Genomic DNA, 17,964 nt, shown 5'->3' on the forward strand with positions numbered 1-17,964 from the left:
TATTGCAGCACTGCTTACAATAGCAAAAAGATGGAAACAACCAAGGTGTCAATCAACAGATGAATGGATAAATAAATTATGGTATATTCACACAATGGAATATTACACATAGATAAAAAACAGTGATGAATCTGTGAAACATTTCATAACATGGAGGAATCTAGAAGGCATTATGCTGAGTGAAATTAGTCAGTTGCAAAATGACAAATACTGTGTGAGACCATTATTATAAGAACTCAAGAAATAGTGTAATCAGAAAAGAAAATATTCTTTGATGGTTACCAGAGTCGGGGGGGAAGGAGGGAGAAGGGTATTCACTAATTAGATAGTAGACAAGAACTATTTTAGGTAAAGGGAAAGACAGGAGAGGTCAGCTGGATTAACCAAAAGCAAAGAAGTTTCCTGAATAAACCGAACACTTTGAAGTCCAGAGTAGCAGGGGCAGGGGTCTGGGAACCATGGTTTTAGGGGACGTCTAAGTCAATTGGTATAATAAAATCTATTAAGCATCCATTCTGCATCCCACTTCGGAGAGTGGCGTCTGGGATCTTAAACGCTAGCAAGCAGCCATCTAAGATGCATCAATTGGTCTCAACCCACCTGGAGCAAAGGAGAATAAAGAACTCCAAAGACTCAAGGTAATTATGAACCCAAAAGACAGAAAGGGTGACATAAATCAGACTACATCAGCCTGAGACCAGAAGAACTAGATGGTGCCTGGCTACAACCTGTGACTGCCCTGACAGGGAACACAACAGAGAATCCCTGATGGAGCAGGACAGCAGCGGAATGCAGACCTCAAGTTCTCGTAAAAAGACCAGACTTAATGGTCTGACTGAGACTAGAAGGACCCCGGAGGTCATGGTCCCCAGACCTTCTGTTAGCCCACGACTGGAACGATTCCCAAAGCCAGTTCTTCAGACAGGGATTGGACTGGACTATAAGATAGAAAATGATACTGGTGAGGAGTGAACTTCTTGGCTGAAGTAACACCTGAGACTATGTGGTCAGCTCCTGTCCAGAGGGGAGATAAGGCAGAGGGGGGGACAGAAGCTGGCTGAGTAAAAAAAAAAACAAAACAAAAACAATTTTTTTTTTTTTTTACACGGGAATATAGGATGGAGGGAAGGAGTGTGCTGTCTCATTGGGGGAGAGCAACTAGGAGTATATAAAAAAAAATGCAAGGTGTATATAAGTTTTTATATGAGAGACTGACTTGATTGTAAAGTTTCACTTAAAGCACAGTAAAATTAAAAAAACAAGGACGATATTTTACCTACTACACTGTAGTGGCTAAGAGCTCAGCTTCTAACCAGAAGGTCAGCAGTTTGAATCCACTGGCCATTCCTTGGAAACCCTATAAGGTGGTTTTCCTCTGTCCTATAGGGTTGGTTGTGAGTCAAAATCGACTCAACACAATGGGTTTGGTTTTTTGATTTGACCCTGCAATTTACTTCTTTCACCTTTAATATATTACGAACATCTTTTTATAACTGTACATATAGAACATAACATCTTCAGAGTGTTCAATTATATGAAGTCCTCATAATTCTCTTAAGCATTTTCTGGATAACAGAAAATGAGGTATATTTGAATGTTTCTTCTAAATCTGAAGATCTTTTAAAACCTAAACCCAAATACAAAGTGAGGATCAAGACATCTGTTTCTCAGAGTTGGTTTCAGATTCTTGGTTCTGCCACAAAATAGCTATGAAAGTTGGAGCCACAAAGTAAGCCTTATCATCCATTTTTCAAGGCCTTAATTTCTTCCCGTGAAAAATGAGGACATGTTAAAATATGATTTCCTGCTTTTGCTCTTACATTCCCTGATATAATTAGTGCTTTAGCTCTCTACCTTATTTTTCCTATTTATGAGGAAAACGTTTTATTCTCTTAGCCTTTCAGGATCAATTAGTTAATGCATTTAAAGAACTATCAAACTTAGAAGTGCTAAGTAGTTCCCTCATTACTTGTAGAACAAGCAAATCTTTGCTGGATGTGACTCGAACTGCTTTGACTTCTAGTTACTGGGTCCTTAAGAAAAAACAAGATAAATACTGAATTCAAGAGCCCACTCGGTCTCAGCTTTGTGGACATGGGGATGATGGGGTAGAAGGTGCTTGGGAAGGGCCATACGGTATCACATCTCTCTTGGGAATCTGTCTTTCTGGAACGAGTATTTTCAACTGTAGATTCTCTAACAAAGAAGGGATTGTGTGGACCACGACCTCAACAGAACACACTATGCATTTTAGATGAGGGATTTACCCAATTTATGTTTGTGGTGTTTGGGACAATGTCTGAGATAATAAGGCCTTACATCACTCTATTCTATAGTCAATATCCCACTTAACCCTTTCAACCTCCCTAACACAAGAGCCAGAGAGGGAATGGTGAACCCACTGTCAGGATGGAGTTGCCCAGAGATTCAGAGAGGTGTGCCTATGTCATACAGCAGTGAGATGCAGAGCCTGGTACAGGGTTGAGGTCTCCATCCTTGCTCAGCTGTGATGGGTCCTTGGCATGTTACTCTCCACTTCTTTTCTCCTGGCCCCTTCTAATGGCTGGACTCCTCTTTGGTGCCCTCTCTGGTCCAGGGTTGTCCAGATGAAAGGGTGCATCATCCTGGTATTTTAATGGGCACACACAGGTGATAGCATGGAATTTCTTTGAATTTGGAATCCGGCCGATGGTGAGTTTTACTTTCTAAAACAAGAATAAGAAAATAAAATGATGAAAGATTATCCGTTGAGTGTTTATTCTTAGTCTGTCCTCATTCGCACTCTCTGGAGCTGTTTTTGAAAAACATCCTTTAATAAACTACAATATATGAGAAGAGGAAGCCTGTGGTGACTTGTGTAGAAGATGGGCTGTATTGTAACTAGCATTTAACATGGCTCTTGAACCCACTAATCTGTGAGCTCCTTGAGCTTAGGCTGAGGCCATATTTGTAACTCTAGAACCTTCTACGGTATCCAGCATAGAGTAGATGTTCAATAAATGGTGAGTGGATGATACCTAGTTTTAGTCCTTGCTCTGCCACTAACTAGTAGAACGTCTTAAACAGCTCACTCATCTTTATTGGGTTTCCCCATTTGCGTAATAGCAATAGTACAATTTGTCTAACCAACGAGGTATTATGTGATGCAAAAGAAATACCAAAACCCAAACCTGTTGCCACTGATTCCAACTGATAGTGACCATATAAGACAAGTAAGAACTTCCCCATGGGGCTCCAAGGCTGTATGTTCCATCTTTCTCCCATGGAACAGCTGGTGGGTTCAAACCACTGACCTTTTGGTTAGCAGCCGAGCGCTATAACTACAGCGCCACCAGGGCTTCTTGCAAAAGAGATAAGACATATAAAATCATAAATTCTCAGAGCCAGAAGGAAATTGGGAGATTATCTAGTACAGTGATTTTCAGAAATTTTAAGCCAAGGAACCGTTTCTTCAAAGAAAGCTAATGGGAAATCCCACTGTATAAAAGACAAATGATAAATGTGGACTGCTGTAGTTGAAGTCCTGGATCCTGTATATCCCCCTGTCCCAGGGGCTGAAGAAGTACAGTTTGTAAACCAATTCTTTCACTTTAGAAAGAAGAAACTGAAGCTCAGAGGAGGGAAGTGATTTTCCCAAGATGGATTCAAACTGCCAACCTTATGGGTAGCTGGCAAGCTCTTAACGACTTAACTTGGGCCACCAGGGCTCCAAGTATCTATAGCAATCACCTAATATGTGCCTGCCACTGTCGTAAGCACGTTACATATATTGTCTCATTTAATGCCCCAACAATTCTGTGAGGTACTATCATAATCTCTAATTTTACAGAAGAGAAGACACTGAGGCCCAAATTTTTAAGGAGCTGGGATTCAGCCTGAGCCCGTTGGATTCCCCTGCAAGATCTTTTTGCCACATCACACTGCTTCCAAAGTCATCAAACCAGGTGTTCTGTCTCCCTGCCCAGTGGCTTTCCAAATACTACTTTATATGAAGGAATTTTGAAAGAGGTCTATGAAAACATTCTGTTTTTTATACTTGGTGGCTGAGGAAGGGGCCCATATGTATTCAGAATTCTGCTTAGATTCCATCTAAGACCTTGATTTTGCTCCTTCTGGTCCTGACTTGCCTTGGCCAGGGCTGGTAGGCAGGAACTCACCTCCTTTTGGATGGACCGGCTGAGAAACAAGGAGACCTCCTCCAAGCTCTGGGGCCTCAGATCATTCACAGCCAAAAGGTGATCTCCATGGCAAAATAAGCACCCCAGGCGAGGGGGGCCTACCCACTGGGCCACACTGCAATGGGATACAATACCCAGCACAAGTGTAAGACCATAGGGCATGGATGGGACGTGCAGGTTCCTCTATCTATTCCATTGTTGCTGCTATCACCAGCTTCCTTAGCTAAGCTGAACCCCGTCTGAAGTAGACTGCCTCTTTTTTCCATCTGGAATATCCTTTCCTCTACCACTCCTTTTGGAGCCTGGTTCTTCCTCCAAAAAAAAAAAAAGCTCAGCTCAAATCATACCACCTTACAAAACCCTCCTACCAACCACTTTCTCTGCCGTAATTAATCTCCTCTGCCCCTGTCCTTCTATTGCACTATGTGAGTGCCTCATGTAAGTACTTTCAAATATTATATGTTTTATATTTACTTGTTTATGTGGTCATCTTTTCCATAGGCCATGAGACCCTGGAAGTGCAGTGCCACCTCTTTTTTCTTTCTTTTTTTTTAATCTTTACAACCCCATAGCTCCAAGTAAACAATTGTGCCCAGTAAGTATTTGGTGGGAGTGAGCACATAATGATTACACAATGAATATTTAATAAACAAATAAATGAACTAGTAAATGAGCAAGTTCAGGCACAGAGAAGTTCATGGTTCAGTTAAGTATTTATTGAGCCTGAAATACCAAACCAAACCCGCTGCCATCAAGTCAATTCTGACTCATAGTGACCCTATAGGTCAGAGTAGAACTGCCCCATAGAGTTTCCGAGGAGTGCCTGATGGATCTGAACTGCCGACCTTTTGGTTAGCAGCTGTAGCACTTAGCCACTACACTACCAGGGTTTCCTACTGAGCCTTAGATTGTAGAAAATTTGGAAAAGTGGAAAGTTGTGCTTCTTGTCCTCTTAGGACTTACAAGACAATTGGTGATGTTAGGGTTGAATTATGTCCCCTGAAAATATGTGTTGTAAATCCAAACCTCTATGCCTGTGGTTATAATCCCAGTTGGGAATGGGTTGTCTTTGTTATGTTTAATGAGGCAGGATTAGTGTTAGGGTGTATTTTGAGATATAAAGCTAGCCATCAGAGATGGGGAAGAGATACCAAGCCACATGAAGATCACCCAGGAGCAAAAGCTCAGAAAGTCAAGGACCTTCCTCCAGAGCTGACAGAGAGAGAGAGCCGTCCTCTAGAGCTGGCACCCTGAATCCGGATTTCTAGCCTCTTAAACAGTGAGAAAGTGAATCTCTGTTGCTTAAAGCCACCCACTTGCCGTATTTATGTTATAGCAGGTGTATAATGTAACATACTGTTACTTTACATTAAATGGTTTACTCTCCTTTAAAAATGTGATCTTCCACCAAAATAAATTGCCAACTCTTTAAGAGAACATAGAATCAAGTAGACAATGATTAAGAATATCCTCTGCCACACAATCTTTTGTATCTGAGTCTCTGATCAGGAGGATTTTAGCTGGTTTTTGGAAGTCTTAAGCTCTGATATGCCTTCTCCCTTTTGACTTTCGATTTTTGTTGCATTCACTGGCTTCATTCATTCATCAAATACTCATTGTGCATTGATTGGAAATAATTTCCTTCAACCATACGTACTTCCTGTCCACTCTACCTACTTTGAAAAATCAGAAATTTGCTGCTTCCTGGACTTTTGGGTCCTCTTATACTCACCCACTTCCTAGCTGACCCTCCCTCACAACAATATTCTTGTTTTTGCCAGCATCAATGGAACGCCCTTTGTGACAACAGCAACACAATAGTCCATGCCATTAAATACAGCGTTCGAGATATAATTCATATCTTTCAACCCCATTTATAACCAATAGTAGTCAAATCTCTGACCTACCATATCCGTCCTGCAGCTTCTATGAGAGCAAGGTAATTTATGATGTCAGAAGGAGAAAGGAACACGTCCAGTTTCTCCACTTGGCATTCATCAGGGATGTTACTATGAGATAAGACATTTGTAGAAGTCATATCAGGCAACTGGACCTGGGTCTGAACTGTACTTTCTGAATAGAGTTCTTTTTTTTCTTAAATTGTGTTAAAAAAAATATATATATAAAAATATATAATATACAACACAAAATTTGCCATATTAATGACTTCCAAGTGTACAATCCAGTGGCTTTAGTCACGCTCACAATGTTGTGCAACCGTCACCACTATTTGTTTCCAAAGCTTTTTCATCACCCCAAGCAGAAAGTCTGTGCCGTTAATCAACAGCTCCCCACTCCCCCATCCCATGGTAACCGCTAATCTACTTTGTGGCTGTATGTATTTGTCTATTCTAGATATTTCATATAAATGGGATCATATAATCTCTGTCCTTTCATGTCTGGCTTATTTCACTCAGCATAATGTTTTCAAAGTTCATTGATGCATAAAAACCAAAAAAAAAAAAACAAACCCAGTGTCATCAAGTCGATCCCGACTCATAGCCACCCTACTGATGCATAGCATGTATTAAAACTTCATTCCTTTTTATGGCGAAATAACATTCTATTGTACATTTATAGCACATTTTGTTTATCCATTCATTTGTTGATGGACACTTGGTTTGTTTCCACCTTTTGGCTGTGAATATACTGCAATGAACATTGGTATACAAGCATCTGTTTGATTGAGTCCCTGCTTTCAATTCTTTTGGGTATATACCCAAAAGTTGCATGGCTGGATTCTGAATAAACTTTTGGCCTCTTACATCTGAGGTTATATTTTCAGGTTATAATATTGGCCTAAACATTTATAGAAAATGTGAATTTAAGTTACCAAAAAGTACTCATCAGTGTCCTCCCTCCTTAGGATGTGGTAGTGGATGGCAGACAATGGGAAAGGAGGCAAAAATGGACTAAATTGACTATATAACGTCAGGTCAGTTTACATATTTCTCTTCTGGAAATGATTTTGTGGAAGACACTAAGAAGTAATAAAATTGAGAACAGTTTTATCACATGCTCTTGGTACCACCTAAAACCTTACACATTCCCTTCTGGTCTATAACCAAACCTTATGTGACTTTCATGCCTATAAATTATGCTCACAGGAAAATCTGGGTGACATGCTACTCAGATTAGTTTGGATTCAAAGTTCTAGAGCCTGAAAGACTAACCAAAGGAGAATTTTTTTAAATCGTTGAAAATGCCACCCACATCCCAAGGGACCAATTTGCTTCCAGCTCTGTTGTTCACTGTCCTTGGCAACAACCTCAGCAAAAGGGAGAAGCTGGTCATATTCTTGGCCAACTTGGAGATTTTTAGGGATGGCTTTAAAACGTGAATACTCAGTAAAAAAGGAAGGATGACTTGCTCTTGGGGCCCATAAAGTTTTAAAAATTAGAGCTTTACTTGATTAATATAGACAATTGCACAACAGTTAGTGAGGCCGACCCCTTTTTGTCATTCGTGGTCTGTGCTTCTGAATTGGCAGGTGAAAGACCCGAGTCATTTTCTGAGCCTTGTTCTTGCAGGTGAAGCCCCTCATCTTGGGTTTTGGGAAGGGCCTGGGATTCCTCTTTGCTCTCAGCAGACTGGTCAGGTGTCTCTTTGAAAACACTGGCATATAAAAAGTTAAAACAAACCTTTTTAGCATATCCATTTACAGTCCCCCCACCACCCCTCCCTGTGAATCAGAATTAAGTAGCTAACAACTATATGAAAGCTAACACGTTCTTGAAATATGTCCAACCATCAAAATCATGGCCACAGCAAAATCAAATCCAATAAAGTTTGGATTTGGAATAAAAATAACTCCTTTACATGGGCAGGGTTTGGGGACAGAAGTAAGAGTGTGAGAGATATAAATGCAAAATAGAAAACAGATTCCCCAGGAGACAGAACATGTCCTGAGAATATTACCAATGCTTTTCTGTGGATGGGGAAACCATTGCCACATTTTCTTATTTTGGGAATACTTACTAAAGAAATCTGTTAAACTTGGTGTGTAGTAACGTTTCTGCATCAGTATATCAACTATTTAAATGAACTGGCCATAGTTGTTCTATCACACTAGATTGATTAATAATATATATGAGCTTTACTTACAAGGATTTCATTGACACATAAGGAAGCTCAGTTCTTTTGAAGACCTTGTCTGGACTATCAGGTTCAATGGATTCACCAGAATCATTGGAATCAATATTACCCAACTATAGACAAGAAGAATAGACTTAAGGATACAGTCTACCAATAAGTCAGATACGTTTTTATTCCATTCACTATCTGTTACATTATGACTTTGGGCCCTGAAATAGTAAGAACATCCTCCACTAGGTGAATAGTGGTGCTAATTCTGGAATTTCAACCAACCTCACCTACTGGAATCACCAAAGTTTCTGGCAGACCCAAAGGCCATTTTCTTCTCCTGGATCCCCATGTTTCTGGTACAAGTTTTCTATTGGACTAAATTTCTATTTACCTTTCTGCTTCATCCCTAGGCACTTACTGGCAGGAACTCTTTTCCCCCATCAGTTCTACTGCAAAATCATGTAGCCTGGATGGATCACAGATTCAGACACAATGCAGATGTGGCCTAGGCTGTTGTGCTCATGGGCAGTCTGAGTTGCTTCAGGAGGCTGTGAGGGTACTAGAAAATACTGCCCTTGGGAAGCCCTCAGATAGCCCCTTAGATCTAAGACAGTCATTTGGGGCAAGGGTTGCTCAAAAACCCTGAAGGCTTTCTTCTTACCTACCATAACAAATTCATCATTAACCTGCAACTGGAACACTTCATTCCAGCCAACCTAATCTTCTCATTACTTCTGACAAACTGCTATTCTAGCATCCATATTCACGCTGTTTCCTTCACCTGGGATGCCTCTTTTCTCTTCTGCCTATTGAAATTGTGTTTAGGTTTAGATGAAGTCCCTCAGCCTCCTCTGACCACTTCAGCTGCTGCTGACTTATCCCTTCTCTGAGCTTCTATTGCACATTTTGCCCTTGTTTATTTGTTTACTCTTAGCTTAGTATTAGTACCTTACCTTACTAGTATCCCATAAAGTACCTAACAAATGCCAGTCATATAACTGATACTCAGCACACACCAGATTGGTTGAACTATCACAAAGGACTAGTTACCATCGCTGTGTCCCACGGAACACCAGTGTGAGAAATATTTTTGGAGAAAGCAGGGTCCTATGGTCAAAGGAGACTAGAATATGCTATGGGTTGTATCCTGTTTGGCTATGTATAATTCACCATTGCATACTAAAGGCTCAGAGAAGTCTGCAGTTCAGAAGCCTGTATAACTTAGTTTCCCTTGGTGTCTCTAAAACTTATTTAACCCTAGGACCTTTCTTTCGTGGGAACACATGTTACTATCTTGTAGAAAACCTGCAGTTTAGGATATTCTACAGACACTCACCTCCCTCCATTTTGGTCTTCCTACTTCCCACTTTCATTCTCTTCTCTCAAAAGTCTACCTCAAATACAGCTACTGGGCTAATACTACCCATTGTTATCGAGTCAATTCCAACTCATAGCAGCCTGTTTAGGACAGAGTAGAACTGCCCCATAGGGTTTCCTAGGCTTTAAATCTTAATGAAAGCAGACTGCCACATCTTTTTCTCAAAGAGCAACTGGTGAGCTTGAACCACTGACCTTTCAGTCAGTAACTGAGTACTAACCACCATACCACTGGGGCTCCTTGGGCTAATAGTACTTGAAGATAATTCACTGCCTCTGTGTTGTTACAAAATGAAGTCAATTTGTGATTCAAGACCCATCATGGCCTGGCTCTTTTCTCGGTTTTATTTCCCATTTTGGCCATCCAGTCACTCTAGGTCCCAGCTCAAGTGAGCTATGCACCATGCACATTTCAAATGCCATTTCTCCTCTGAAGCCTTCCTCGACTCCCATGGAGAGAGGAAACGTATCCTCTTTCTATTGCTTCAGAGAACTTTGACCATGCCTCTTGTGTAGCATGATCACGTGGTAACTGATAAGGCTGCGAGTTCTGAAGGCAGGAGCGATGCCGGGTTCATTACTGCAGCCGCCACCCTTAGTACAGTACAGTTCCTGGCACACAGAAGGCACTCAGTGAGGGCTTCCGGTTACTTAATAGACTGACTGATGGGTACCATAAAATTTATCACTCAAGAACTTTTGTCCATGTTATTCTTTCTGCCCAGAATGTCTTCTATCAACTCCCAAGCCCAAATTCTATCCATTATTCAAATAAAGTCAAATGTCACCTCCTTCCCTGTCTTCCCCGGTCTTCTTGGCTGGAAGCCAGCTTCCTCTCCTGCATCCCTCATGCAACCCCGTGCAATTTTGTGAGCTTCTTTCTTCAGCATGGAGCCCTTTTCTGTCTTGTGCTATGGTTGTCTCCTATTCAAGTGTCAGCGCTGTGAGTACTTCATCTGTGCCCGGCTCACCTTTGAGTCCCCACTGAACTCAACCTAGTGTCTCAGGAATAGCACATGGCAGGGGCTCAGTACATACTTGCTGAAAGACTGAATGGTTAGTGGATGGAAAGAGTTACCTCTAAAAGAATACTCCGGGGGCTGATATAATAATTCTCGTCTTCTTTATCCTGAGTGGTCTCTGAAGAGAAATCTTGTGGGAGATAAGATTGCCTGAATCCTGGAGAACTTTTTTCCATGAAATGCTAAATAAAAGAGATGAAGACAGAATCCATGCTTTGCTTTTTCTTTGCAAGAGACAGAATTAAGCCATATGCTTCCTGGAGAAGCTGTAGTAGATTAATTGGGTTCAGAAGATCAGAGTATCTTCCAAGGTTACATCCGGAAGCCCACACAACTTGAACCTGCCTCCTGTCCTGGGTCACCACTGACGTCATAAAAATATAAGCACCTGGTTCTCTACCATTGGGAACCATAACCCAGAACAAGTGGTTTTCTCTCATGGGTGGTATTCTAAGTCACTAAGTTCTGACATAGAGTTCCCACCCCAACACCCCATCTTGTTCCAGCTATCATCCAGTGCCACCTGAGAAAGTAATTAGTCCAGATTTATGCCAATGCACCTTTCCTTTTCCTGCTCAATATTCCTCTTTGTGTTCTGCTCACCTACTTCTATTGTTTCCATAGCAATACAATTTGGTAGTGCTGCTCATGTGACAGCATGAATTATAGGCTTCAAGGTGATCTACTTTCAACCAATTACTGCCTTCCCTCCCCCAACTGATATAAGATACTGTATTAATGTAGCTGTTTTGCATGGCAGAAAAATTGTTATAAGTACAATTTAATTCTTCCAAGAACAATGTCTTAGAGCAGGTTTTTTTTTTTTTTTTAAAGATCTTGAATATTCTCTAGGAAGTCCTTGAAAGAATGTTATTTAAAAAAATTTTTTTTTCTAGCTCCAATCTCATGGAACCAAGCCATGTTGAGCTGGGGGTGAAGAAAGGTTACCGTTTAATTCCAACAACAACAAACAAACAACAAAGACCCAGCAAGACAACCTATACTCTTAACTCAAGCTGGTTGAAAATTACTGCATCTGAATACATAGCATGAAAAGGTAAGAAGGCCAGTAGTGTTATCTGGTGGGGGTGGGCAGGGGGGTGGGAAGGAATATCGTGAGTGAAAAACAAGAGGCATTTGCTGAAAAGGGCTAGCCTTCCCAACCCAATTTCATACCACCTTTGATACTCAGTAAGTGAATAACTGAGATGAGGTGTTTGGCCTGGTGAATTTGATATGCTACAAAAAGCTTTTAAAATAGTTGGAGAGCTGCCAACTAGATAAAATAGGAGGCTATGTCACATAAAGGTACCCAGGGAAATGGGAAAGTCAATCATTATGTCTCTAAGGGATGAAATAACATCTATGCAGGAGGAAAAAACACACAAACCTCAGCCCAAATATCAATAATATCCAAAGTTAGAGAGAGAGCAAATCCAAGAAAGCTGAGGGTACAATACAAATTACTTCCGAGGGTCAGTGTATTGAATTTACTACCCTAAATGGACTTCACTTCTCCATATATACCTCGGAGAAGCAGACTGAGGAGAGTAAACGAAGGAAATTCATAAGAAGCTCTGCCTTTGCCTGAGAAGTACAGATGGTGTGGCAGGAAGTCAACTGGTGTTTCAAGAATCTTTTTACAGAGGAAATGTGTGCCCTATGTGTGAAGGAAGGAAAAGGTTGCCAGCCAGGCTTTTGTTTAGCCAAAGGACTCTCAGTCCAGTATACCCAGATGCATGTCAAGGAGCGTCCAAAATGAATGGATGCATTTAGATGTCGGTAGGGAGAAGCAGGAAGGCTCGCCTGTGATATGGGAAACGGACTAAATACAGGAAAAATGTTAGGGCTGAGATGCATTCATATAGTAGCTTAGGCTTTGAGGAAGGTGGGCAAAGTGTCAAATTCAACTGCTAATTGCCAAGACTTTGAAGCATTAGTTGACTCCTTGGCATGGTATCCTGGGAGAGAATGAGGTGACCCCAATTACCATGTTTGGAAGACTGGTTCTTGATGAGGTGGAGCTAACGGCCTTTGGTATACCGGAAGGAACGAGGAAAGGGCTGGGGTCTGAAGTGCGCCGTTTATCACCCAGTGAGAGACTCTCCTGGTTATGAAAAAGGAATAGTGCAGTCAGTTGATCTACTTTCTGAAATGAAGCTTTGTTCTCTCTCCCCACTGGGCTCCCTGCTCCCTGTCTCTCACCAAGGCAAGAGCTGATCTTATCTTTCTCCTGTTCCCAAACCCTTGAGGTCTCTCAGCGTGGCCTGCAGAGCCCCCTGATTTTGCCCTCAATCTGTCTTTTTAATCATTTTTCCTTCTACACCCATCTCCTGTGCTCCATTCGATTCTACTTGTTACTGTGACTTGCATTCTCCTTTTCTTTAACTTACATTTCTGTTGTAAGCATAGAACAATCTAGATAATGTAGTAAAAACCACACCTAGAGGTCAAAGTTCCATTTATAAAAATCTGACTGCATGTAAATCAGCAAAGGCCCTTATGAAGTAAATTACAAACTTAAAGCTACTATCATTTACATTATAGAGATATACGAAAAATGTAAGATTGGTGCAAAACGTTTTTACAGAAATCACCTTAGACTTAATCGTAAGTCTTATTTACACCTTAAATTACAGTGATGGAAAATAGCATAGTTTCAGCTCCTATTAAAAAATGCTACAGTTAAAACTTTCACTCTCCCTACCACATAAAAATCTAAAGTGTCCGTATTTTAGTTCTCTCTCAAACACGAAAGTATGTATTTCTTCCTATTGCTCATCATAAAAATAACAAGTACGCACATTTTCTCACTTACTTATTCCTTGTAGCTAAGGGGGGGGAAAAAGCTACAATTGCTTCCCTGTGAAAGGGGGCTGTTATCAGGTACCCCGTTATTTGGTTAGCAATGTCGCATCACCTCTGTGATCTGACGTGCTGCTTTTATATCCCGGCAAGATGATGACATGAAGGAGACCCAGTCTTTAATCTTCTCCCTGTTGACAGGAGTGAACTTTCAGCCGGCACGTGGCAACAATAGCGCCTGTGCTCTTTTTGAACCACAGAAGGATTCTTTTACTGAGGTTTGGACAGGCGGGGGAGCAGGTACCAGGGAAATTAGGATTTTTTTTCCCCCGAGTAGCTTAAATGACCCACCATCCTCACCACCTCCACACTTGCAGACTAGAATTACCTCTCTTGCCACCTGTGTGAGGAAGCACAGAGAGACAGGAAGAAAAGTAGAAAATAATAGTAGGACGTAATCACGGGCTTTGGGGCCTTTTGGCTTTGACACTGATTTCTTTTGTGTTCTTAAGTAAGCCCCCTAACCTGTCAGGGCCATTTCGGTGTCGCTTGTGCCACCTCTTGGGTAATGCATGCCTTGAACTGAATTCATATAAATCACACTCCCCCTCCCCCCCGTTTGACTCATGTGACAGCGTAAAGGAAGCTTTTTGTGTTTTGAGTGATCTGAACAGCTCGAGCTGCTTCATACTTTGGCTCTGCCATTCCCTGCAGCCTCTGCACAGCCACCTCCCCTGCACCTCGGCTTCTCTGTGAAGCAGACAATCACTGTGAAGAATTCACTAGGCATCTTTGCTGGTGGAAAGAGCCTCTCTTATAAGCTGGAGCCTCCTCCTGGGATGAGCGTAAACCTTCCCTAATATATGTCACTTGTATAGATGTTGTGTCTTGGGTTCTTTTTTTTTTTTTTTGGTTGAGAAAAGTTATTTTTATTGCTCTGGGAGGTAGAGATCTTGGGTTCTTTTACATGGAATGCATCTAGGATGATAGCGACTTTTCAGGGTATTTTAACAAATAATGAAATTTGCCAAGATGGCATCTTAAGGTTGCGGCCATGGGTTTTTGTTAAGAGCATGCTTACTATTCATTCATTTAAAGTATTTATATGTATGTATATTGCACACAGAGGACAGTCTGTCCTCTTACTACTCACCTGTCATGGCCAATGAGAAAGTACTCCCTGTTAGTGGTTCTAATGGACATCACCTCCTCAGGGTGGCATTTAAACATCTTCTGTACAAATTGCATTTTTTCAGGGCTACTTATGCCAACTTCCACACTGGAATTTCTGTTTGATATAGACATAAAGTAGCAATCAGAAGTAAATACAACATTAGGAAGGAAATGGACCTAATGTTTTATAAGAGGATCCAAACTGAACGAAACATTAGAGATACTCGATAAGTATTATATTTTTAGAAAATAAGTTTGACTCTGGTTCAGTCACTGACTGAAAATACTTTGTTTAGCCTGAAGTTTAATTCAAACATTCCTCTTTTAGTTTGATTCTTGGTTCCACAAATTATTATGTCTTTCAATTTGTCTGGTTCGTAATTAAAGAGAAAAAAATTAAGTATTTTTTAAAAATCCATGTTGACTTTATGAAATAATAATTTCATCTGCTGTCTCTTATGCACACTGTTTAAGTAGTTGGAAAACTGAAAACAAATTGAGTGAATCAAGTCCTTCCTAACAGAATGCTTATTAATTAAAAATTTATCAACTATATTTTAATATGGAATATGAAATAAGAATTTATCTATCATCTTTTCTAATTGCTTGCAAATTTAGTTCCCTTTTAGTAACATATTGGAACTCTGGTGGCAGGGTTAAGAGCTATGACTGCTAACCAAAAACTTGGTTCGAACCTACCATCCGCTCCTTGGAAACCCTGTGGGGCAGTTCTACTCTGCCCTGTAGGGTCGCTTGGAGTAGAAGTAACCGGTATTGCAATAAGTTTGAAGACTTTGATTTCTTCCACCAATGATCTAAATTTCAATTTGCATTCAAATTGTTCCTATTTGACTTGTTCCTATTTGCTGTTGTGAAAGTGTTCTCGGTTTGGATACCCACTGGTCAATTTCAATGGATCCTCGTTGATGACGGTCTTTGTAATAGGAAAGGCTAAAGCTGGTTTCCCTACTCTTTGACAGGATGAAAAACCGCCTTTTCCAAGAGCCCTGAAAAATGAAAAAGTTTTGCATCTCAGTTAAATGTTAGCGGAAGAGAAAGGAAAACTGTTCATGAAGGTGGTGGGAGGCCCATTTAATTTTAGTGAATGCTCACCATGGCAAAGAAAAGCTGAGGAGGTGGTGATTTGATAAAGTAATCTTGTTTGCAGACTTCATTTTCATAATAAAATGTAAATTGTTTGCCTAATAAAAGAAAGTGAACAGGACTCAGTTTTTTTACCAGTAAATTTCTGAAAAAGAACTGCTTCAATTGGAAAACACTGTTTATCTCTGGAAAGGTCTTCAGAATACTCAGTTGTGGGGAAAAAATTATGCCTGGGGAAACAAAGGACCAAGTGTGTGATTCTTGTCCATCCACAGCTGGGGCCTTCATTCAGAGCACACAGAGAAGCACTTTAATTCATCTCACATCCCTTCAGGCTCCCTTATTTCTGGAACATTCCATGGGCTCTCTAAAAGTGAGCAAAGTTTGTCTCAGTTCCTGTTGCAATACCAGCCGCAGGAACAAGATAATTCTGCTTTCTCTTTGGCTTATCAAATAAAAATGAAACAACCTGCTAAGCAGTTTTGATTTTTTTCTATATTAGAAAAAAGTCTACAAGAATTATGTAGTACTTTCATTATTTAGAAAAACACAATAATGCTTAAATTTTTTTTTTTTAAAGAACCTTGGTTTTGCTTTCACAGTCTGTAGTTCTATTCTGTCCTTGGTTTTGGAAAACTCAGTTTTTACTAATGCTAAAGAATTAGAGCTTCTTTATCAAGTGAAAACAGAATAAGGATTAGGTCCCTGGGTGGCACAAACACTTAATGTGCTCAACTGCTAACCCAGTGGGGCCTCAGAAGAAAGGTCTTGCAATCTACTTCTAAAAAATCAGGTACTGAAAACGTTATGGAGCTCAGGTCTACTCTGACATACGTGGAGTCACCACGAGTCAGAGCTGATTCTCAGCAACCAGTAATACCGCTGTTGGGGCCATTTTGCTAATATCCAGTAATTCTGAGGCAGCTGCCCACTTCTCCTCTCCCCCAACAGCAAATGCACTTGCCAAAAAAGAAAAAGAAACAAAGAAAAGGAAGACAAAGGAAGCAATATAGAACAAAGGTTAATCATGGGAGTATGGCTTCAATTCCCAGCTCCTTTATTATTATTATTTTTTTACTTAATAGCTGTGTAGCCCTGGACAAGTGCATACGTTTCTTTACTTAACAAATATATAGAGAGCACCTTGAGTCATTAAATGTGCCTTGGCTTCCTCATCTGTAAAATGAGGACAAGAGCACTGACCTTATAGATTTATGCTGAGGATCCAAGGAGTTAATGCGTGGTAAGTTCTCAGTACTGGGCCTGCACACAGTAGGACTCAATGAAGATTAGCCATTCTTACTAATGATAGGGAAAACGTCAGCCTTTGTCACTTGGAGAATAAAGAGGTCTTCAGTCTGCTTATTTACATAGGTGTTCCTTGGTGCTATTAGAGTTTACCAGATGTAGATATTTTATGAAAATTTAGGCTCAGAAGTCTCAGATGACATTTTGGTAAATTAGCATAATATTAAGTAAAGGAAATGTGTGTGAACGTTATCAAGACTTCTACAGCGTCTCCAGTATTCAAATTGGTTACCAGCTCCCAGATAACGAAAGCTCTGATAGTACTTGTTGACCACTAAGTTTCCCCAGACATTGTAATGAGGAAGATAACCCAGAGGACAACTGACCATACTAATCTGAGTTTATGAAGCAATCAATATTCACTGAACAACAGCAGAATACACATCCTTCTCAAAGGCACACGCAACATTTACCGAGATAGACCATATTCTGGGCCATAAAACAAGTTTCAGTAAATTTAAAAGGATTCAAGTTATTCAAAGCATGGTTTCAGACCACAGTGGAATTAAATTAGAAATCAGTAACAGAAAGATCTCTGGAAAAAAAAAAAAAACTCAAAATAAATAATCCACGGATCAAAGATGAAACCCAAAGGTTAATTAGAAGGTTTTACGAACTGGATGAAAATGAAAACACAACATATCAGAATTTGTGAGATGCCACTAAAGCAGCACTTAGAGGGAAATAGATAGCACTAAATACCTATATTAGAGAAGAAGAAAGGTCTCAAATTAATGATCTCTGCTTAAAAAACTGGAAAAGAAGAGCAAATTAAACCTAAAGTAAGGAGCCCGTAACCACTGCGCCAACAGGGCTCCAAAGTAAGGAAAGGAAAGGAAATAATAAAGACCAAGGTAGAAATCCATGAAATAGAAGAGAGAAAAACAATAGATAAAAATCAATGAAACTAA

At 40.3% G+C, this 17,964-nt stretch overlaps 1 protein-coding gene across 1 annotated transcript; it reads right to left on the reverse strand.

Annotated features, from left to right (window-relative positions):
- Positions 1 to 1,658: 1,658 nt before the first annotated feature.
- Positions 1,659 to 14,756, reverse strand: PLEKHS1 (pleckstrin homology domain containing S1). Its single transcript, XM_023546695.2, has 9 exons — positions 14,622 to 14,756; positions 13,584 to 13,659; positions 12,654 to 12,770; positions 10,720 to 10,845; positions 8,283 to 8,386; positions 7,587 to 7,793; positions 6,086 to 6,187; positions 4,158 to 4,293; positions 1,659 to 2,705 (listed from the first exon to the last, which is right to left on the reverse strand). Exons 1-9 carry the CDS (start codon positions 14,714 to 14,716, stop codon positions 2,526 to 2,528), a joined length of 1,143 nt encoding a protein of 380 aa, XP_023402463.2. The 5' UTR covers positions 14,717 to 14,756; the 3' UTR covers positions 1,659 to 2,525.
- Positions 14,757 to 17,964: the final 3,208 nt, after the last annotated feature.

This window comes from Loxodonta africana, chromosome 16 (genome assembly GCF_030014295.1).
Source record: "Loxodonta africana isolate mLoxAfr1 chromosome 16, mLoxAfr1.hap2, whole genome shotgun sequence".
Classification (NCBI taxonomy): Eukaryota; Metazoa; Chordata; class Mammalia; order Proboscidea; family Elephantidae; genus Loxodonta; species Loxodonta africana.

Coding starts and splice junctions, on each gene's coding strand:
- PLEKHS1 (XM_023546695.2), bottom strand. CDS start 14,716: ATGCAATTTGTACAGAAGATGTTTAAATGCCACCCTGAGGAGGTGATG. Junction 7,794..8,282: donor TATGTGTCAATGAAATCCTT/GTAAGTAAAGCT, acceptor TTTATATGCCAG/TGTTTTCAAAGAGACACCTG. Junction 4,294..6,085: donor GAAGCTGCAGGACGGATATG/GTAGGTCAGAGA, acceptor ATCCCATTGCAG/TGTGGCCCAGTGGGTAGGCC.